Source organism: Magnolia sinica, chromosome 3 (genome assembly GCF_029962835.1).
Source record: "Magnolia sinica isolate HGM2019 chromosome 3, MsV1, whole genome shotgun sequence".
Classification (NCBI taxonomy): Eukaryota; Viridiplantae; Streptophyta; class Magnoliopsida; order Magnoliales; family Magnoliaceae; genus Magnolia; species Magnolia sinica.
The window spans coordinates 102,701,143-102,724,674 of NC_080575.1; the positions used below are offsets into that span (position 1 = coordinate 102,701,143).

The following is a 23,532-nucleotide window of genomic DNA, read 5'->3' on the forward strand; positions in this document are numbered from 1 at the left end:
TGAGCTTTGGATCTGCCTCATTATTTCTCTCATCGCATGAAATGACCTCTCCAAATGTATGGACGGTGTGGATATAACACATATATCATGGTGGGGCCCACATTTTGGTGACGTCACTTCAGTAGCGAGAATGCTACTGTCAGAGATCAGTAGCTAATCCGCGTCGATGCGTTCATTCCTACTAAACTACAAAATTAAAAATGACTCTTTTACCCATTGCAGCGTCCAACAAACACCGTCGCTACGGTTATTTCTCACCCAATCAAGGCAAAAAAACAAAAGGCCGATCGAGTGATTATTTTCCCTCCTCCTCTTGTCAAAAATTACATAATATCAAAGCTCTTGCCCTCTTTCCATTCTCCACGATTTCTGTCGTGGTGATCTCACTATCAGTAGCTTCTCCTTCTCCAAAACTCTAGAAAAATCAAGCGACCGATTTCTTTCATATCTACCATTCCACAAGGTAAGAAATTCCGATTAGTCGTTTGATCTGTTCTTCTTCGAAACAAGCATTTCTTGCGGATCGTTGCGACGTTTTTCTCATTCAAATCCGTTCCGATTCCATAAATTCTGCAAATTTTGTTGTTTTTCCTTTCTTCAGTTTATCTTTTGTTACTGGAATGGAGACTTGAAGATTTCAATCTGAACTTCATTGCTTGAATTTTACTGGCTTTTTGGGCGTCTGGTTTTTTCTTTGTAATGATTTTGATTTCGATGTGTATTTAGTTATCTTTGTAGTGTAAAAATGTCGAGGAAGATGCTCATTGATGGTGAGCTGAGCAGTTCTACTGCAGAAGAAGCTCAGTACGACTTTGATCTGTTTGTTATTGGAGCTGGCAGTGGCGGTGTCCGGGCATCTAGGACTTCAGCTGGATTCGGAGCTAAGGTAAAAATGAGAACAAAGAAATTCTTAAAACTTCAGTTTGTGTTTTTGTTATAATATTTGTTGTATTCGTGTTTCTTTGAATCACTAAAATTGTTTCATTTGATTGCATTCGCCGACTCAATAGTGTTGGTGAAAGAAAGAGAGAAAAAGAGAGAGAGAGTAAGAACCCATTAGGCAAAGAGGATCTGCAGGGCCACCATACATCAGGAGGATCTATAGTGACCCCATGTATGAACTGATGCTAGTCTGTACAAGTGGGGTTTATGATTTCATTGATCTGATGTGTTTCATTGGATGGATCATGCTCGCAGAAATGGCTCAGGTTGGAAGATGTTAACCCTTCGATTGATGTATGGCTATCGATAGATGGTTAAGAAAAATGCAGCTGGGGTCTGGAAGAAAGGCTGAGGTTTTGGTAGCTAGGATCTTTAAATCTGGAAGAATTTCAGGGCATCAACCATCCATGGTGGGCTCCATCAAATCGATAGTCTGGATCACCAAACCATCACCCCACTTTGCATAACTTGGTGCATTAGGACATGTAATGTTCATGATGCCCCAGGAACTATAGTCACTCTTGAGACATGCTATAGCAATTTGTGTAAATCCAAATTGAAGATGAGATTGGCAGGAAATGTTCCCATGCAAAACATGTGCAAGATTTAGACTATTTGTCACTTGGCAGACCCACCTTGGGCATACCCCAGTCTAGAGATCAGGCCAGTCCACATGTGCATGTTGGTCATTTTCTTTCTCTCCATTTCATACACCTATTGACTATTTGATGAGTGGCCATACTGATTCTTGGGCCATGGCATCTACGGTGGTCCTTACATGCTGATGGCCCAGATCCTGTATGCATGTGCAGAATCTCCTCCTTAATCTGTTTTTAATTTTTCATAAATTGCTTCATCATTTCTCTGTTCCTCCAAAGCAAGATGTTATTGTTTTGCTTGGTACAGAGTCCAGATCACACAAACAGCTTCTGCTTAAATGCATCAAGGTTAAACTTGATCAAAATAGCAGACTGCATAACTTCTTTATCATTCGAAAGTCATGAAGAGGTCCATTTTTCTGTTGTTCTAACTTGTTGATGAAATTATTATCTGGAGAACACTAGGAAGGATCCCACTTTCAGCTACCAATTTTCTTTCTCCCTCATCATGTATCCATGGCAGTTGGCACATGTCGTTGGTGTTCGAGACTGCTGTTCTCATGGGCCCATGTATAGGGACCAAGCTTCATCCCTAGCTGTGGTTAGACAGTACTAGCCATCTGATTGGTGCAAAATTTTCCTTTAATTCTGGCCATTTTTCATGCTTTCACTCAAGACATTTTAACCACCCATTTGCAAACAGCTGATGCAACTACCAAGATGGTCCAACCCTTACTCATAAAGTGTGATGTGAAGTGGGAGGGAATTCGGGTGCAGCAACAGGCAAGCGTCTGTTTTTAAATAGATAATATAAATGCCTATGAGGCAGGAGCAGGAGCACAAGTATGAAGCAGGAGTGTGCCTGGCACCTTGTTAGAAGGTTCCTGTAACTAGCTGATCACCATGATTTTTGTCCTGATCTCCCTTGGTGTGTGCTATGCGTAAGTTAGAGATGGAAGTGAGGGAGGGAGTAAAATGCGTACTTGAGATGGAGAGCATTTCTGATAAACTTCTTATCACCCTGAAAGTTGCATATTTTACTTTGATTACCTTTGTTCAATTTACTTACCTGGGTCTGGTCAAGTTATTATCATATGCACCTATTTTCTGAAGTACCTTTTTACATGACTTTAAAAAAAAAAAAAAAAAAATAAAATAAATTTTTCGGTGAATTTGATGACACCAAAAAAAATAAAAAATAAAAAATCTGCTTTTTGTTATTTAGTAAGTTACATCAAAATTTCCATTTGGGTGTTGAGATTTATTTATTTATTTGTATTTTCACTTTTGTTTAATGAGCTGCAATGCATGTGATGCTGTTATTTTCTTATCCATTGGCAACATGCTCTAGTGAATTTTGCACTAACTAATTTATGAATTGTTATGCTTCAAGGTTGCAATTTGTGAGCTCCCGTTTCATCCAATTAGCTCAGAGGTCATTGGAGGAATAGGTGGAACGTAAGTTGATGAAAGCTAAAGGCTTGTATTGGTGTTTGGTTTTTCATAATGTTTTTCTATGAACATATGAACGGGCATTATGAATTCTAAGTTTATATTTTCTTATGCTGTGACATGGTCTTGGGTAGGATGCCACCAACTTGTTTTATGTCACCAATGGTGTCATTTGTCTTTATGATTTTGTGATTATTAACTCTACTGTCATCATCATCGTCGTCTAAGCTTTATCCCAATTAATTGGGGTAGGCTACATGAATTTTGTTACACTATTCCACTCTATGAAGGGCCATACCTTCAATAAGAGCAGAGGTCATTAAGTATTTTCTTACTACCTATATCCAGGTCCTTTTGGGCCTTCCTCTTGCCCTTTAGAGCCTTGAACTTGTACCAATTCACTCCTAACCTGCACAGTTCTTCGTCTCCATTACACATGACCAAACCATCTAAGGTTCCCTCATCTTAATACCTATTGGTGCTACTACTAAGTTCTCTCAAATGCATTTTCTAATAGAAGTTCCTCCTAACTTTGCTATTATCTACTCAGAAGTAGAAGTTGCTATATCTAAAGCCATTAAGGTGGTTGCTTAAGAAAACTTGGGGCCTTCATTTAATAATTGTCTAATGTTGTTTTTAAGGGGATCTTGATGCCTAGTTTTTAAGTATAAATATTATCAATGTTTTTAGTATTGACGATATCGGCCGATATATCAATATATCCCACGATATATCTTGTATGCCACCTATGTGATGCAAAACGCACAGGTAGTGTATAAAATATTTTGTATCGTAGGATATATCACAATGTATTGAATGTTATTGTAGATATCACAAAATATTATGAGAGATCGCGACCAATCCTCTACAAAAAATACTTCGTATTGACGATATTTGTTGATATCGGTTATGATTGTTATGTAACCGATTTTGAATACCTTGGTTGAGTGACGAAAAATTGGAAAAAATAAAAAATTTCCCAGTTTCTCTCAAATCGATTGCAATCTTAGTGTAACATAAAATCAAACATGCATGTAACTTGATCCAGTGATTCTTGGCAATTTGGAGATTTTTCGGGAAAAAATAAAATTTTAACTAAAAATAATTAAAAAAAGTTTTAAAAAATATTATTTAGAAATTCCACTTTGATTAGCGGTCAATGGGCTCTTATTTTAGAGCATTCATGAGCGTTTGATGAAATCATCATTACATACACACTAATTTTGGGATTTGGGCGAAGATGGCCAATTTATGAAAAATTTAAAATTTTTCTAAATTTTCTCAAATTGGAGAGGATGAGTACTAGTCTTATGCTAGAGAGCATCTTCACTGGTATCCTTCTACTATGACATGGGCATAGTATTGTTGATTTGTGAAGCAGTAGTACTATGCTCAGCCCCGTTGAGATGGAAATGATGATTTTGAGCCATTGTGCAACTTTATGTGGTTTTGAGCCACAAGGCCCACAACTACGCACATTATTCACAGGTATAATTTTAATTTTCTACTTCTTTTGCTTTTAAATGTATTGCTTGTGTTTCCATATATGTCTTTTTATATTTGTAAATTATGTGAATTGATTTTGAATATACTTGCATTAGTTTAGTTTGACAACACATGGATTAGGACCTTATACAAAGGAAACCTATTATGTGCACTTTTTTCTTGCGATGTTTTGATTTTGGATTTCAAATGTATTGTATTTACTCCCATGCACACACAACTGAGTGAGCCATTACTCCCAATTCATTTACCTCCAATTCCATTTCCCATTTACCTCCATTTGCAAGCTCCCAAACGAGCCCTAAGTGTGTATTGATGTCTTGTTTAGCAATCGCTGAAGTTTCTTTGAAAAATTCAATAAATTTCCCAATGTTTCCCATCAACAATGATACACTGATGTATTACAATTTACATGCAATAACTGATATGTATCTTTATCCCAAGGGTGCGATACATTACGCAATGACAATATGGGAAACATTGGATAGTATTGGCTGATACTATTGATATTGCATGTGGCTGATACGTTATACATGGGGAGTTACTAAATTCCTCCATAGTACACAAAATATTGCAATGCATCACTGATGTATTGCAATATTTTGCTAAAAACCCTACATAAAATCCCCCTTTATTGTTGATACATGTGATACATTGCAATACATTTTCCCACTAGAAATAAAAAAACCTTACTTTTCATTATCTTTTGAGTTCTAAGTGTATAATCATACCTTTTTCAACATATCCTTAATTTTTATTGAAAAATTCCATCATTTCCCAATGTTTCCCTCAAACATCGATACATTCCCCAATACATGCGATATTTCCTATGCGATACCGATATATTTCCGTATCCCAATGGTTGCTGCCCAAGGAAATCAGGAGCCTTCATTTATTATTTATTATTTATGAATAGGGGCCTTCATTTAATACTTGTCAGTTGTCACTAATGTCCCCAATACATGTGATGTGTGCATTGGTACCAATATTTGAATCACTGCTGATGCCTTTGGTTCAGAAGCTCACTCTTGTATTTGTAAAAAAAAGTGAGCATTTCTGCTTGTAATAGGTACCTTTGAGAGGGTTCTCTAGTCATGGAGATTGATGCTTGCCGGTATATTCTGCCTTGCTTTTTAATGATTTGTGCTAGTATATAATTGAAAAATAATGGAATGTACACTGTTATACTTACCAGTACAACACTATAAAACTGAGATCTGAATGTAGTTTGTCTATCATACGTGTCTACGCTCTTGCCTCTTGATGAATGGCGAGGTTTTTATTATTATTATTATTTTCCGTTCTTTTTTCCACGGGGTAATTCAATCCAAAGTAGTAAGATAGAAACCAATACTCGGGGGATCAAGGAATGAATGAGCCTGCAATAATGGGTGGTGGGAATACTAAGATCCTTGGATCCTATGCGTCATGTATGGGCTCACAAAACTGCCTGGATAATCAAATGGGTTGGATTTGGAGCCTCTTGAAGTTAACTAAATACGACTTGGTCTGCCCTTAACCCTAGATATAATTCCGTCAGGCTTCGACCACCCAACAATGGACCATCTAGAACCCAACCTGGACCTGTCTCATACATGAATTTATCATCATTAATCACCTTTTATTGTTTTCATATGTTTGCATTCCAAAAATAGCAGGTTTTCTTTTCATGTAACTTGTGTAATCTTAAATAAAACCTAAACAATCCCTAAAGAAAACATGTGCTAGGGTGCTTAACAGGATACCTATTTGAATATGAAATTGGGACTTCTTGTTTTGTAGACATTTCAAAACAATCTTTAAGTAGTAAAGAGTTGTTTAATGAGTCCTTTGTCAGTCAACAAATTAGGTTTTTATTTGGAGACTACTTAAGAGTCACAAGCAGCAGAGTTTAGGTTGGTAATATATTTCTTTTGGTTGCCATCCACAAAAAAGTAATGGCTCTTGATACCATTCACATCACTATTCGCTTTGTGAGATTTTGGTACTATAGATTGTCAATAGGGTTGGATGATCTATTTATCTTAGTTCATCTCTTTCTACAATTTCTTTGATTAATTTCTATTATTTGTGCTGCAGTCCTTGGGATTGCTGTTATTTTCTAGCTGTTTGATGCTCTCAAATTGCATCACTAGTTTACAATATTATTTCTGTTACTTATATCTTTAACTGTTTTAAAGTATAAAATATTATTCATATTAAATTTTTTTTTTTTGTTTCTGTGAAAGGGTAACTAATGATCATTGATTCGCATGGTTATTCTGTTGGGATATGGATTTTGAAAAGCTATGTAAATAAAATAAATTTAAATTGAGAAAAAGAGAAAACTTATCGGTTTATAGAAGTCGAGGCATGACATGAGTCACTCGGCTTGAAATCGAATTTGCTCCCCTTGGACAGCGTCCCAAGTGCAACAGGTTTCCAGAGCAATCGACCTCCAGGATACAACGACTATGACCTGGTCCCAGTGGTGCACTCACTGTACACGGGATCGAACCACTTTGTAGTCTTAACCTGAACTAGAAAACACTTAAACTGTACTTTTAAATTAAAAAAAGAACTTTTTCTTACTTAAAAAAAAAAAAAACAGATGAGAGAGTCTATTTATAGACTTTGTGAAGACACCCTTTCACAAAGGGTTGTGACTATTGGGTTTAAACCCAAGTGGTGCGACCCCTAGGCTTCAAAAGATACAACTTTTCAAAACAAAAATTGAAAGGATATAACCTTTCAGTGAAAAGACACATCCGTAGGGCACATGCGCACCTATGGCCACAGCCATGGTCCGTCCCAACGGATATTTTGAAACACTAAATTATTTTAAAATAATTTAAAATACAACATATTCTTGATGAGTAATGGTTCATATAAATTTATTTATCATTATTATGTCAGATGGAGTTCTCTTAAGCTTTATATCAGTAATAACGTAGTTGTCTAACTTGAAGTTTCGCTTGGCTTTGTGAACTTTTCTAGCCATGGGCAGATAGATGTCGATAAACATGGCTGTTGCTGTCTAGCATCCATCAAATGTGCAAATATTCTGCTGAAGAATTGCATTTAGTGAAAAAGTAAATAGTCGTTGTTGTGACATTTGACGGAGTTCTCTATTGTTTTATGGTTCTAGATTAGTAGTGTTTGTTCGTACTGGTCTGTGATTCTGCTGACTGTAGTTTTATCTTGTATACAATCATGAGAGCCCTACAATCTACATTGTAGGTGTGTCATTCGTGGCTGTGTTCCAAAAAAGATTTTGGTGTATGGAGCATCATTTCGAGGTGAATTTGAGGTGAGATCTTGGTATTTGGAATTTTATGAAATTTTGTTGGAATTCAGCTTACATGTATTTGTGATGGATTAATGTGAATTAGTGATGAAGTCTTCTTCAGTAGTTTATTTTGGAACCGACTTATGGGCTGTAGGCATAAGATAGTTCTGCATCCACTTGGATCCATTAATATCTCTTCCCTGCTGATTTGAACATGCATTTAGTCGCTTTTTTGGCTAGGTAATTTAATCTACTTAGATAACATACATTTGAGACTTATCAGCTCTTATGATTTCTTGCGTTGTCCATCTTTAGCACTTCATATTACTTTGATTTGTTCATCTTTACTGCCAAATGCTAAATGCATTTTGCCCGTGCTTGGTTCTAGAAGCTTTCTGATGTTTGGCATTTTAAAGTTTAAATGTTATGGGAATTTGCTTCCATATTTTACTCTGAACAGTAGTGTGCATGAGCCACGAACAATTCTTGAGGAATCACATCTAAAGAAAAATCTCCATCCTTCACTAAGAGCTATAATCAAGTAAATGATATTGCATTGTGCTTCCTTTGTTTCCTGTTTCTTTCTCACATATCGAAATTGATAGTTACTTGGAATTGATCTATTGGGGTCTTAATGCACACTTGGTGTTAGGATTGACTTCGGTTTGTTTGTTGCCCAGTACATTGTCAAATGCATATTCTATGGATGTTGTACATATTACTATAACCTCATGTCACTTTCATCAATTTGCCTATGTTATTTTTTGAAAGAAGATAAAATACAGAAATGCGTCCATACTTCATGGCAATGAATCTAGTAGCTTTCCTGCCATTATTCAATGGGTCAACCGTCATTTCTGTGTTGGGAAAAAAAAGAAAGAAAGAAACTCCCAGTTTGCCATACGTTTCAAGTAAGGCATCATGCATGGATAACTTAAAATTTTAAGATACGAAAGCATAAAGAAAGAAGAAGAGATGGAGCTTAACCTCTTGTGAAGGAGGAGATAAGGCGAGAAGGACATACGGAGAGGCGTCAACCCACAACTCTGATGAGAGTTTCTGCCTCCAATGCCCTAGCCATCCACTTGGGTGATGAGCCCTTTCACACTTAAAATCTAGGGGGAGAGCCGAAGAGGTGGAGGGGAGAAAGTGAGAAGGACAAAAGGAGATGCGTTGAACCATTTCAATTCATGTGGATCTTCGTTGGCAAACAGTAATCTATACAAGAGACTACCATTTGTTGATTCCTTATTAGGCTCACATGGGACTACATGTTTATTCTCAAGTGTCTCAATCACATGCGTATGTTACCTTGGGCCTTGAGAATAACATCGTGTGTCAAAGCCACTTTAGAAGGCGGACAAAAATCTCCATGCCTAGCCCTTGGATCAAAGGACATGTAGCTGGGGTTCATGGAAGTGGATGCTCCCATTATGGGACCTAGGAGCATTCCTTCACTGCAACCCTCTGTTTAATGTGCCAACTACTAGTCTTCTTGACACCCATATACTAATGTGAGTCTGCACCTCAAGTTGCACGAGACAAGGCCAACACTACTACTGCAGTCATCCAGTACCATGGCAACCTCACACATGTACTTGCCAAATACATGATTAGTTTCAGAATTCTCATGGATAAGAAATCTCAAGCCCTATCTCTTCTGTAACATTGGCTTATCCACATGCATAAGGCTTGATGCAATATCCATGGACTACATGGGTCGAGCCATACTATGCATTCAAGCACAACCCCAATGCATTTAACCATGTTTTGCACCTAAGTAGTACCCATGTTGCATTGATCACTTGTAGTGTAAAACCTGGCTTAACCAGGGGATATATTGTTTTCAAGGGCATAAAAGCCCACGAATTGAATGTATTGCAGCTGAAAGCTTCACAGCTTTCCTAATTCTTTCCTCTCTCTCTCTCTCTCTCTCTCTCTCTCTCTCTCTCTTTCATTCTTCATTGAAAAAGAGTAATATTACCGCTAGGAAATAATAATTATGGTACATAAAAAAATAAATCCCTTAATTTGGCAGAATTAATTTTAAAGATTTCTAAGCCTGTCAACTCGATATACCTGTCAGCTAACTCTTCCATGCTGGGTTGGCCCTAGGGCTATCAACTGGTCGGGCTATCTCTGTACATTTCTGTTATACTAATTTTTATCTCTCCCCAAAAAAAAAAGCGGTCACTGTTATAATGGTTTATTGACACTTATTAATTGTTCCCTATCGACTTACCTATGTAGGTTAAATATAATAATTGGATATGGGTCATGTTTCAATGATCCAAACTGTTCGTCAAAATCCTACGATTTACGATTTATGATCTAAGTCGAATCTTAAGCAAAAACATGTGAATCCCACCTTTGAATCCTTTTTTATATGAAACCTACAATTCTATGATTCGAATCCTACAATTATGATTCAAATTATACTTATTCTCTTCTATTTTAAGCTTCAGTTGGCTTTTGTTTTATGTTTTTAAATTGTTGGGGGCTTTAAGAATTGTTCTTCAATGTTAAATCAAAGAGTTTATATAATAATAATAATAATTTCTTACTTCTTAACTGGTCGAAACACTAAATTGATTTATGACTTATCTGAAATGTTTTTTTGGATGGTTACGATCATGTTGACTTTACATGTAATCTAGAATAATGGTTAGAAATCAAAATATCTTTTTTCATCAGTCTACAGAATCAAATGCCACTTTTCCAGTGTGATTTCTACATTCAAGAAAGGTAACAAGAACATAAATTATTAAGTACCCTTGTATGTTTTTAAGGAAAATTTCTTGAAAGACAAAAAAAGAAAAAAAAGAAAAGAAAAGAAAAGGAAAGATAAGGATCTTTTAACACTATCATGACATGAAAGATAGGAATCTTTTAACGCTATTATGACACGAAAGATAAGAATCTTTTAACACTCATGACATGGTATTACTTGGTGCATATTGATGGCAAAAGGATGGTTGATGAGTTTTTAATTTTTCTGCTTTATTTATATTTTTCTTATTTTTCCATCTTTTAAAGTAAATCATAAAAAATCTTACGATGTTCAATACATTTTGTGATTTGATATGAGTCAACACCTATTATGATTTGCAATACGATTATGATTTTGACAACATTGCAATTTATAAATAGGGTTTATTGTGGATGGAAGATATCCCCAGAAATATTTCTGTAATTGGGCCTATTAAAAACCTTTAATCCCTTCAACTCTTTTCCTTATAGGGCCAGGGTTAGGGCTGAGGCCTTTTCATCTTGTTAGGGCTAGGGCCAATGACTGCCTACCCTTAGGTCAGTCCTTTTGCACTCCACCCAACCTAGCCTATTTAGGGTCTCAAGGTCATTTTTGTCATATATCATGCATTATGAGGCATACCAAATGAACTGCCTAGAACTTGCACATGAAAGTGGGTGGTGGAGCTTGGACTCGGATCATGCATAAACATCTTGTGCCGAGGTCTGGTCTGTTGTTTTGGCCCATCATAGGCCTGAGCTTGGGCTATGTCTAAGATCTCGTTAGCCTAGTCCATGCTTGGCCGACCTCGGCCCATTTAGGGTTTTAGTGTGATTTTTGTCATACATCATCCATGATGGTCAGATCAAACGCACATCCTAGATCTTGCACAAAAGTTGGTTGCTGGGCTTGGGCCGTATTTGTTAGGGGTTTGGGTAAGGCCTTCTTGTTTTGGTCTATCATAGGGCCGGGTCCTTATTGGGCCCAGGATTTACTATGCAGGTCGAGCTTGGGCAGACCTCGGCCTGGCCTTAAGCTTGGGCCGTTGATAGCCCTAGTTGGTCCCATGGATGTGGGAGACGAAATGTGCCCCACATTAAGGATAATATCAAATATCTCACTTAGAACTCAAGCCATACTCCAAAAGAGAGCACCGATTTTGGTTCCCCAACATATGACATTGAGGGTGACCTCATACCTTCTTTGATGAACCTTTGTCACTAAACCATTTCATATTATGTTCTTTACCAGATGAAGTCTTGTTTTATATGTCGAGTTTGTCCTAAATGCGACTACATTTTGCGAGTACCCAAATCTAACTTCTTTTAAGTGATTTCTTTCTTCAACTATATTTTTTGGGACATGTTACATCAATATCGGTTTGTGTAGATTATGATGTCATTTTGCATATGCAACGTATTGATTTGAAAGTGGTTTCCTTTTGTAGGATGCGAAGAATTATGGGTGGGAGCTGAATGAGCAAGTCGACTTCAATTGGAAAAAGCTTTTGCATAATAAGGTAGGGGTTTATAGGTGCATTGCTTCTTTATGTATGCCTATAGGAGCTACGCTTGCAATAATATGTTATTGCTTTCCAAGGGGTATAATATCTATTATCATTCTTGTGAAATATACTTGACGAGGACGTGGATTGCGTCCTACCCCCGCCTGTCTCTAGCCCCGAACGGGCAGTTCTGTGGGCGGTCCCACCGTGATGTATCTGTTTATCCAATCTGTCCATCCCTTTTCTTAGATCATTTGAAGGCATGATAAAAAAATGAGGCAGATCCAATGATCAAGTGGACCACACCAAATAATAAGCTTGGTTGCATTAAATGCACAAAGCATGAAATGCCAGTTGCTTTAAATGCAAGAGTCATCTCTGGTGTGGTTCATTTGAGCGTTGGATCTTCCTCATTTTTTGTTTTCATCATGCCTTAAAATGATATGAAAAAAGGATGGACGGCTTGGATAAACAGAGACATCAAGGTGGGACTACCCGCTGCCCGTTTGGGGCTAGAGACGGGCGGGGGTAGGACGCAAGCGTCCACTTAATGAGGTCTTTGTTCCTCAGTCTCACTTCATGAGAATCATTCACACTCTCATACTTTGATACTTTGATCCTTCAAGGGATTTAGCTACCCGACCTGGATACTCAAATAAACATAAGGGATATGCATGGAATGCTTTTCAGTCATACCCTATTACCTCTTTTAATAATGATTCCCCAATACCCACACACACAAGGGATATGCATGGGATATTTTTTTGTTATACCCTTCTATCTCTTTTAACTATCATTCCCCATTCTTCCATAGCCAATACATAGACACACAAGGGATATGTATGGAATACTTTTCAATCATCTCTTCTTTTTTTATTTTTTATGGATACCGATTACTTATTGTAGGAAGAGTAAAGCTAGACCACTTAAAGAAAAGGAGATGAGGAGTAGAGGAGGTGGTGTGGAATCATATGTCACCAACTACAATAGGTCCTCTTCCCCAGCCTTACAACACCTTAAAAGAGCTATTGTACAAACAGCCTATGGAAAAGTTCTGTTATTTCATTCTTTCCTAATGGTCCTAATCAAAACAGCCCATGACCTTTCTTTTTTGCCCTAATCGAAACCTCTCCTAGAGGTTCTTGCCTTGTTGTTGAAAATTCTGTACCTTCATTCTTTCTTAGTGGCCCATATCCCTACTTACAAAGACAATCTCCATAACATCTTTCATTTTACCTTGGCAGCCCCTATTCCATGCTTCCAAGGCTGCACCTATTTCATGCTTCTAAGGCTGCCCCTGTTTCATGCTTCTAAGGCTGCCCCTATTTCATGCTTCTCCCTTGACTCAGGCATCACCCAATCCATCACATATTACTTAAAGAATCCCCTCACATTTCTGTTGAAAATATCCAATACTGAATAATGATCCACTGTTTAGGTATCCTTGAGGCATAAGATGCAAGCATATGTGATTATTATCTTTCTGTTCCTTACGTAATCAACTGCTAACATCTTGTCTCTGCCAACTAATTATCCAAATGCGATTACCTTTGGGGGTGCCTTGATTAGATCGGATTTCTGCCATTGGCACTGCACTGTCTCCTTCATCCATCCCCATCCCCATCCCATCCCTCCCTTCCAACACACACACACACACACACACACACACACACACACACACACACACACGAAGTCATAGGATGACTTCAGCAGTAAAAGTTTTGTATCATTATGACTCTACCTCCATCTATTTCCATCCCAGCGATAGGGATTCCTCTCTAGCTTTGCCAAGAGACCAATAAGCTCGATTGTCTCCTCATCTCTTAGGTCACCTGGTTGCCAGAAATTTCATAGTATTAAAGGACTATCTTTCACTGGAGCCACTGTATGCAACCTAGAAAATTCTAGAAAAAAAAAGAAGGCTTTTTCACCATATGACAAGTCATCCAAGAATTTAGTTTGTGCCCTATTCCCAATTTCAGTAGCACTGTTTTCAATCATACACCCACCCCCCGCCCCCCGCCCCCCGCGCCCCCCCCCCCCATATTTCCAAATGCTCCCCAACTTTGGAACTCTAAACATAATAGTTAGAATTTGTAGTTAAAATTTCATTTCTTGATGTTGCAGACACAGGAAATAGTCAGATTAAATGGAATATACAAGCGGTTATTGTTGAATGCTGGGGTAACGTTGTTTGAAGGGGAGGGAAAAGTGGTTGATTCTCATGGAGTTGAGCTGACACAACCAGATGGTACAAAGCACCGGTATTCAGTAAAGCATATCTTGGTTGCAACAGGAAGTCGGGCTCAACGTCCTCAAATTCCAGGGCAGGTAAATTTTTTGCTAGATTGCTTAGAAATTGACCTGTTATAACACATGATAAACCTATGTGTTCTCCTCAGGACCACCATATAAGTTGCAATTACTCTCTTAGGCTGTGTTTCTCTTTAATTTCTCCGAAGTAAGAAATTTCTCTGAATTGTTGTTCTTAAAGTTACATGGAAATGGCATTGGAATTTGATTGCTCTTCAGATCCCATTGACAAATGGTCCTGCTTTAGCTGCTTATTTATTTATTTTTAATCACGAATATTCTAGTATAGCTGCTTTTATAAATACTGACCTTGCTTTTGTTCTAGATGACATGAATTTACACTTATTTAACTATTTGTCAGAATTACTAAAGGCTTAACATGTGGAAAAATAGCATATTTTATATGTGGACATACAAACAAATGTATATCAAATAACATTTCCTTTTTCAAGAACATGTTCCAGTTTCACCATGGACTTCTTTTTGAGAGCTATCTTCTAATTTGATAAGCCTGTATCATGTCCATCAGATGGTTCAAGGATTTTCTTATGAAACTTCATTACATGTTGGTACTCCCAGTTTCTGTTCCAACTTCTAATACCCCTTACCAGTGTCTGCACAATTCCCTTTTTCAATTGTTGTGTTTGTATTGAACCTTCATAAATGCCACTTTTCTGTCACTACCTTTGTGACTTTTATTTTCTGGCTGTCAGCTCTTAGCTCTTGAATCTTCATATTTTGAGAAGCTTCTCTTGTACATCACTCCTCTCTCTGAAAGGGCATTTAACTAATTGCTTATTTTCTCCACTTGTTGGACTGGAGATTCATTCAAATATCTCTGGGGAAAAAAGAGAGGAAAGAATTCTTCACACTTTAAATCCTCTTCAAATGGAGAAGCTTGGTGCTTGTTGGATTGTTAATAACTTGAAACCATTGAGCATTTCATTCAACATATGAAAACATTTTCTTTGAAGACTCCGTGGTTTTGTTTCTTTCTCTTTGCTTTTGTACCATCTTACTTCTAATATGATGTAGGAGTTGGCTATCACATCTGATGAAGCTTTGAGCTTGGATGAGTTACCTAAACGTGCTGTGATTCTTGGCGGAGGGTAGGGACATGATCCATTCTTTTTTCATGTTAAATTTAATTCCGTATTGGTGTATCGATTTTTATGATTTGATTCCTGATACAACCCTGTCTTATATAGGTATATTGCTGTTGAATTTGCTTCAATTTGGAGAGGGATGGGTGTTGATGTGGACCTGTTTTACAGAAAGGAACTTCCATTGAGGTTGTAGCTAGGTTTCAATATTATTTCTTTCTCTTTTGAGTTTTATAAATCAATTTCTTTGATGCCAATGGTGAATTATTCACTATTATGCCATCTATCTTTTTGATGTCGTTCTAATGCGGCACTGATTGGCCAATTAAGATTTATATGCCACCCCCAAATAGCTGGAACAAGGCTCTTTACCATGATGATGGCATCCATCTTTTATTGTCATGCTAGTCTGGTACTGATTGCATCTTTACCATGATGCTGATTGTAGTTGACTGCAATTCAAAGAAAAGCACGGGTATTTTAGTAATGTCATTTGCCATGTCTTTCCTTGAACTTCCTCCTGAAACCATTGGCAATATAAACAAACTGTTAGTTTGAAGAAATCTCTTGCAGGATTCCCTTTGTACCCTTCTTCCTATTAGTTACTATGTTATTGAGGGAGGGACCTGGAAAACTTAGTCTAGAAGAATGACTGGTAACTGCAACCAATGTTTGCAGTGTCAGTATCGATGCATGTATCACACCCTTTGGCATATAGAAACATATAGGTATTGCATGAGAAATATCGCATGCATCGGGGAATGTATTGCTATTTGAGGGAAACATTGGGAAAATGATGGAAAATTTCAATGAAACTTCAAAAGATGTTAAAAGAGACATGATTACACACTTAAAGCATCACAACGGTTGCATCGACGTGTTTGAGAAGTGTTTGATATGGATTTCAGATATGGCAAATTTTCAGAGAAGTGCCCTTGTCAACATAGTTCAGTAGCGTACTTATTCGGTCAGATGGAACGTATTTTTAGCAGGCTCTCCTTGTTTGGATATTTCCACATTATGAAGGCTCTTCCAACAGTCCAAACATTTCTCTACTCTACCGACACTTTCAATTACTTTGATCTCATTCACATTCATAAATTTTATGAACAATTAGACATGAAAATTTATGGTCATAATGTTGTTATTATTATTATTATTATTATTTTTCCTAACATTGTGTTCTGTCTGCATTATTCCCACACTTCCAATTTTTTTTATTTTTATTTTTCAAATGTTAAGCTCAGCATTCACCCGTGGATATTCCATTAGGTGCTAATGTTTTGTTTACTCATACATGCCAACCTCCAATAAAAGAAATGCATGTGTAATTTTCCCACCTTTTTTTTTTTCTGGGATTCTTTTAGACAGGGTTGGATATTTGAAAATATGTGAAATAAATGATATCAAGTGTGAAAATTGAAATTCTCTCTTGTACCTAGTTGCATTGAATATGTTTCGGACCCAAATAAACCAACCAACACATATTGGGCAGAAATACATTCAAGATTTAGTGTATCGTAGTAAATCTCGTCCATTTTTGCTGAAACATTTCCTTTTGTCCCTCTTGACTTTGGTTAATGTATTAATATATGGTATGTGACTTTAAGGTAGTGTTTTCTGTGTGACTTTATGTCATTCTACTATGTTTGTGTCACTCTCTTAGGATTTTGGAGCCAAACTTTGGTGAATGGTTGTCTTTTCTCTGTTATTATGTTATTTAGGTTTTATTATTGATTGCATTTTCTTAACTTTCGTACTTTTTCAATTTTTATTTTTATTTTTTGGAAATTTTAGTGTGTTGTTTTACTTTCATTACCTTTCACCAAAAAAAAAAAAAAAAAAAAAAACCAGAAAAGAAAAGAAAAGAAAAAAAGAACGGTAAAAAAGATTTGATCGAAGTGAAGCCCCAAGATGGGGATGTTCATTGGAAAGTGTACCTGATGGACAGGTTGGATGGCATACGCATATCACATTGGGCCTACATTTCCTCAACTCTTTCTCAAGTTTTGATAGGATTGACCCATTGTGATCATTCCTCTTGATGACTAGGAGTTTTAGTAAGCTGGTAGAGAAACACTTTGATACTCTAGAAGAGTGCAACGGGTGCTACCCTCTCGAGTGTATTTGGCCCTCCCTTTTGTGGAAACCCAAGATTGGATGTGTTTTCGGAACCGGTTGTGGAGAGGATTGGTAAGAAGCTTGCTAGGTGGAAAGGAAAGTATCTCTTTTTGTGAGGGAAAGTACCCGTACTAAGGCGGCCTAAGCAAATTTCCCAATGTACTTTTTTGTCTGTGTAAGATCCCTGCATCTGTGGCTTCAAAAATTGAGCACATCTAAAGGGACTTCCTGTGGATGGGTTGTGAGGTGAATCGTATGTTTCTTCTCCGTAATTGGAAAGATGTATAAAATCCCATGACTGAAGGAGAGCTTGGTATTGGGAATGTCAAGGCAAGAAACTGGTCTCTTCTATGTAAGTGGTGGTGGAGATTTGGCAAGGAGCCAAGGAGCAGGCAATGGTGTGGAGGAAGGTGGTTAGGGGTAAATACGGTTAGTTAGAAGGTGGTTGGTTCCATGCAATGGGATTTAGAGGAATTGGTCAGTGATTTGGAAAGACATCAGTAAATGGGTGTCCAATCAAGGACTGGTGAGAAGGAATTGGGCAAGCAAAATAGGGTCAAGAGTGGAAAGTGGCACCTGTTACATGAAATCAGATTCTTGTTGGATGCATGGATTGACAGCATGCAATTATTGATGAGGAGAGCAAAATCAGTCTCTTGTTGGATGCATGGATGGACAACATATAATTTTGCGGAGGAGGACAAAATCAGATTCTTGTTGGATGCATGGATTGATAACATATGATTGGCAACCTCTTGCCAATGTCTCTTTCTCTTGCTGTTAACAAGGGGGGAAATGATTTGAGATTTTGTTTTGTTGGGAAGCATAGAGGTGTGGAATACCAGAGATAGTGAAGAATCTTGATGAGAACTGATGAGGAATCTTTTTTTTTTTTTGACATGCTCAGAAAATTGGAGATGGATATTTCTATCAAGGATATGGAGACCTTGAAATGGTCCATGAACGGGTTGTTCTTGGCAACTTTGATGTTCTCTAGGTTGGTGATGAAGGAAAATGTCTCTCCTCCACATGTTTTAGATTGGAACACTGCTGCTCCTCCATAAGTTAAAAGTGTTACTCTGGATTGTGACAAGTCAACCAACAAGATTCTAACAGTGGATAACCTTAATAACTGGAATTTTATGCTGTCGAAAAGATGTGTTGATGTACAAGTCGGAAGAAGAAACAGTTAATCACCTTTTTATTCATTGTGATATAGCTAATGAATTTGGGCATTCTTCCTTGCGAAATTCAACATCTATTGGGTATTTAATGCATTGAATGAATTGGGGCTGCTTGAATGCTTAAACAGCCCTTTTAAAGGTCAGGTTAACACTATCTAGACCCTTGCTTTCTTATGGGTGCTATGCAGGATGTGGAAGGAGAGCAACAACAGGGTCTTTAATGACATTAATTGGGCTATAACAAGGCCTGAACTCAGTGGCCTCTCTTCTCTAAAATTTTTGGGAGATTAGAGGGAGGATCATAGTGACCGTGACTAGTGTGGTCCTCTCTTGTTTTCGCTTTTGCTTCTATTTACTGCTTTTTGTAGTGGAGGTGTGTGGCTCCTCTGTTCCTTTTTTATTTTCATGAAATTAGTCATCATTCAAAAAAAAGAAAAGAAAAGAAAAGATACACAGGAACTTAGAAATTGCACAATTGCATACAAGTAATTCAAATTACAGTATCCAAATAATGGATCCCAGCTTAATGTATCATGAACCAAAAATCTTGCTTATATGATTATCTATCAGATCGGTGCACATTTACTGGACAGTTGAAAATGAAAAATATACATTTGGTCGTATTCTAACAAGCAAGGGTTTGTGACTTATAGATGTTAGGATTGTTCAACCAATTTGGCCTTCGGATTGTGACTTAATGACAATAGGTTCCATAATTTGGTTGGTTTAATTTAACATATGGCACGTGTACAATTTCTTAGGGGCTGTTTGATTTTTGAAAATGCAAGTAAATACAAGTAAAATCGTAATAATGACCTCTACATGTGTTTGGTAGAGAGGAAAAAGGGTGAGTAATTTGACTTCGATTTTCGTAACTGCATGCGTGGGAATCGGCTTTTTCGAGTAGTGTGCAAAATTTGTGGGGCCCACCATGATGTATGCATCTTATCCACTCCGTCCATCCGTTCTGCCAGCTCATTTTAGGGCACGAGCCTAAAAACAAGGGAGATCCAAGGGTCAAGTGGATCACACCATGAGAAATATTAGTGCTAATGACGTCTGCTGTTGAAAGTTGTTTCCTTATTAGGGTCCATAATATATTGATGTTTATTTCTCATACAACCGGTTCATAAGGTCACACACTCATGAAAAAGGGAAAACACAAATATCAGCTTGATTCAAAACTTCTGGGCCCCAAGAAGTTTTCAACAACAAGCATTCAATTCCTATTGTTTCTTGTGGTGTAGTCCACTTGAGCTTTGGATCTGCCTCATTTTTTAGCTAATGCCCTAAAATGAGCTGGTAGAATAGATGGATGGCATGCATAAGACACGTACATCATGGTGGGCCCCACAATAGTAACGTTTTCCTCAAATTTAAAGATGGAACCTATCAAGTAGGATAGCTGTCGGTTTCACATTGGGAGCGGTGCCATAAATACAAAAGTAAAAAATGATTATTTATTTACTGTGATTTACCATGGGAAAAAAAATAAAAAATCAAACACCCCCTTAGTGCCTATGGCTGTGTTTCAATGGTTGTACTCTGCTAGGACATTAAAGAACTCCCTTAGATGGTAACACCATTAAAATGTGCTAGCATGGGATTGTGGTCAATAGGTTCTAAGGTCTGTTATGGATAACTATTTTGATAGTGTGCTCCATGGTGCTTAATATTAGGGGCATGGAATAAAAATTGTTGTATGTTATTTTATTGCATAACTTTTTTTTCCTTCTTGTAACAAAAAATGTTTTGTTGCATAGTTAATTGATTCGAAGTACCTATTTCAAGTTCAACATAGCTCAAGGGGTGTGCACGTGCGATGATCTTAGACTTGAGGAAAGTGACAGTGCCTTAGGAGGATATTCCATAAAACCCCAATGAAAAACATGAGGATTTCCAAGGACCCTCTACCTCCCTTAGAGTTTCTTGATATGAATTCTACTAGATGAGGCTCTCTCTCCCTTTACCAAGGCACCATCTAGATTGGATGACAGAATTGAGCTGGCTCCAATATAGGGGGAGAATTCACTTGATGGTTTGGAGCCTATGGATGATAGTTGTAACTCTGGAAAATGGAATCCTATCAATCTTTTCTTGCATAGAGACTTGCCTGGATAACACATGGATTTTTTTATGGGATCCATTTTCTTCCTTGATTCTTGCTTGAGCCAAATGATGAAAAATTCTCATGTCTGGTTCCTTCGGGGGATGGATCCATAAGAATTCACCTCTCCCAATAACAAAGGAACCTGATTTGAATGATCTTGTATTTACCACCTTAAGCTACGATGGTGTGGGGCAAAAGCGGGGTCCACGTGATGTATTCATGACATCTGACCCATCGTTGGATGCTTCTCACGTTATCCTCGAGCCCCAAAAATAGTCCAAATGGAAACTCACAACAAAGGGGACAAGTTGAGAGGGAACACCCACCATTGAATGTTAGTGAGCCTCAGTGAGAATCAAGGGTGGGGTTCCCCTTCCACCTTATTCCTTGTGCAATTGTCTACTAGAGTTTTGGATCGAGCTAATTCTTCGACCCTATTGGGTAAGCTAGGGGAGGTATCTAATAGACAGGTTGGATGTGATATGTACACCACGTGAGACCACATCCACTTGATAGTTGATACCACTGCAAGCTTGTGGTGGTGTTGATACCATTGGAGTGCACTTCAAACATTTTCTACTAGGAGCTGCTTATTCATGAGAACCTGTGAGAGCCCTTTGGGAACGCATCTCACATGGTGTATGCACAACATCCAATCTGCAACGTGTCACCAGATGCATTACCTCACATGGTATTCTGTATCAGTAATGGTAGCCATAACGGTCACTACTGTTACCGATACGGGTATTGGCTGTAACGGCTAATACGGGCTCGTAACAACAATTACAATCTTACAATGGTTGATTTTTTTCTTGCTCGAAAATTTTTAGAAAAATATTTTAAAAATCCAAAAAAATGTAAATATTCCAAATATGTATTCATTTTTTTTTTTTTTGGTGTTTTGGACATGTTTATGGTAACGTAATGGTCCACTCATTGGTGAGAGTGTTGTACATGGTTGTCTGGTGAACTATGAACATGGTTATATATATATATATATATATATATATATATATATATATATATATATATATATATATATGTATGTATATATTACACATCACAATCAAGCATTAGAACTAGGAATTGGAAAAAAAAAGGCATAAATACCAATTTTTTGAAAAAATGACCCTCGGAGCTTCTATTCACCCAAATTACTTCATTTTGTAGTTTTAATCCTAAAAACTATAGTAAGAGTGGTTGAAATCTGTTGTAGAATTATCTAGAAAAGTTTTTAGAATAAGAAAACTGGAAAAATGAGGAGAAAATGGATTTAAATAGAAAAAAGGTAGCCGTTTTTCGATTGTTAGGGGGGTAATGATCGTTATGCTCCGTAATGGCCGTTACGGTCCCAAAAAACCAACTGCCCCGTTTCACCTCTGTATCACATAACAGTCACAACCGTTACCTATATTTATAGGCCTTTATGGCCGTTACCTATATGTATAGGCCTTTATAGTCCTATCTTAATGGATAGGAAACGACTTGTTACATCATGAAACCCCTACGGCCCTAAAATCAACCCAATCCAAAAATCAGGTGGGCCACAACAATGTGGGAGGGGTCGCCCAGGCTTGATTTTCACTAGGGCCCGCCTAAGTTGCAAAACGATGTTTTACCTGAACCTTCATCTAAGGTTGGCAAAGGGTTTGTATGGCTAGAGCCAATTATTCCTCTACCATCAACGTCTCCATATGCTCTATGCTTTCATGGTAAACTCGATTGGAAGATACATGAATTGTTGCCACCTATCACAAGTTCACAACGAAGCTCCACCAGAAGAGTAACAGGGACACCCAATTATTCCTCTGCAATCAAGATCTCTTAGAAGCCATAGTTTTTTTTTGTTCCCATCGATGGGATTTCTGCACTTACAGTGTTAAAATTAGTTGTACAACCTAGTGACGTCAGCAGTGGTCTCCCAAGTCTGACTTTGACCAAGTGCTCTCCCTTATACCGAGTAGACAGGGAAGGTTGAGAGAAGATAGACAAGAAGAGAGAAGAAAGGAGGGAGAGAGGGAGAAGGAAAAGAAAGAAAAGGATTAGGGCATAATTTGTTGTTATGCAATGTGACTAACGTTTATTATTAATAATAAAAGGAGACTGATATGTTACTCTGCATCACTAAACATGAATACTCTATCTCTCTACAATAGTTCATTCACATCTGTTTAGACTGATTACTCTTACTGTGCTTCATTTGGTTTAAATTTCTGTGCCACTAATGAATTAATTTACATATGTCTGGGTGTAGATTGTAATATCTTCTCTATGCACTTCTTTTTACAGAGGTTTTGATGATGAAATGAGGGCATTAGTGGCAAGGAATCTGGAAGGAAGGGGGATTAAATTGCACCCAGGGACAAACTTGTCGGAGGTATCCCTAATCCTATAGCAGATATGTTTACTCATGAATAAGCCATTTCTTGTAATTTTACTATTTTCCTTTATGGTGACATTGAGCCTGTTGCTAAGATTGCCTGTTTGTTTATATAGTTGATAAAGACAGAAGATGGCATACGAGTTCTCACAGACCGTGGGGAAGAATTGGTTGCAGATGTTGTTTTATTTGCAACTGGTAATTTCAAGTCCATCTTTTAGTCATGAAGATTTTCAAGCTGCAATGATCAAATGACTTTCTTAGTTACCTGATTGAACTGTAGAATCTTGCAATGTTATGTTGA

General features: G+C 37.5%; 1 protein-coding gene across 7 annotated transcripts in view; it reads left to right on the top strand.

Moving 5' to 3' along the window:
• Positions 1 to 276: 276 nt before the first annotated feature.
• The window catches only part of LOC131240473 (glutathione reductase, cytosolic-like), a 54,379-nt gene continuing 31,123 nt past the window's right edge, over positions 277 to 23,532 (top strand). For 2 of the 7 annotated variants that reach the window (XM_058238723.1, XM_058238724.1), the window contains exons 1-10: positions 277 to 463; positions 727 to 886; positions 2,935 to 2,999; positions 7,716 to 7,785; positions 11,961 to 12,032; positions 14,145 to 14,348; positions 15,366 to 15,439; positions 15,539 to 15,622; positions 23,138 to 23,225; positions 23,345 to 23,426. In XM_058238723.1, coding sequence (XP_058094706.1) covers positions 746 to 886; positions 2,935 to 2,999; positions 7,716 to 7,785; positions 11,961 to 12,032; positions 14,145 to 14,348; positions 15,366 to 15,439; positions 15,539 to 15,622; positions 23,138 to 23,225; positions 23,345 to 23,426 — 880 coding nt within the window. In that variant the 5' untranslated portion in view covers positions 277 to 463; positions 727 to 745. The remainder of the gene's footprint in view (positions 464 to 726; positions 887 to 2,934; positions 3,000 to 7,715; positions 7,786 to 11,960; positions 12,033 to 14,144; positions 14,349 to 15,365; positions 15,440 to 15,538; positions 15,623 to 23,137; positions 23,226 to 23,344; positions 23,427 to 23,532) is intronic. The other 5 variants (XM_058238727.1, XM_058238730.1, XM_058238725.1 and 2 more) reach the window with 4 other exon arrangements.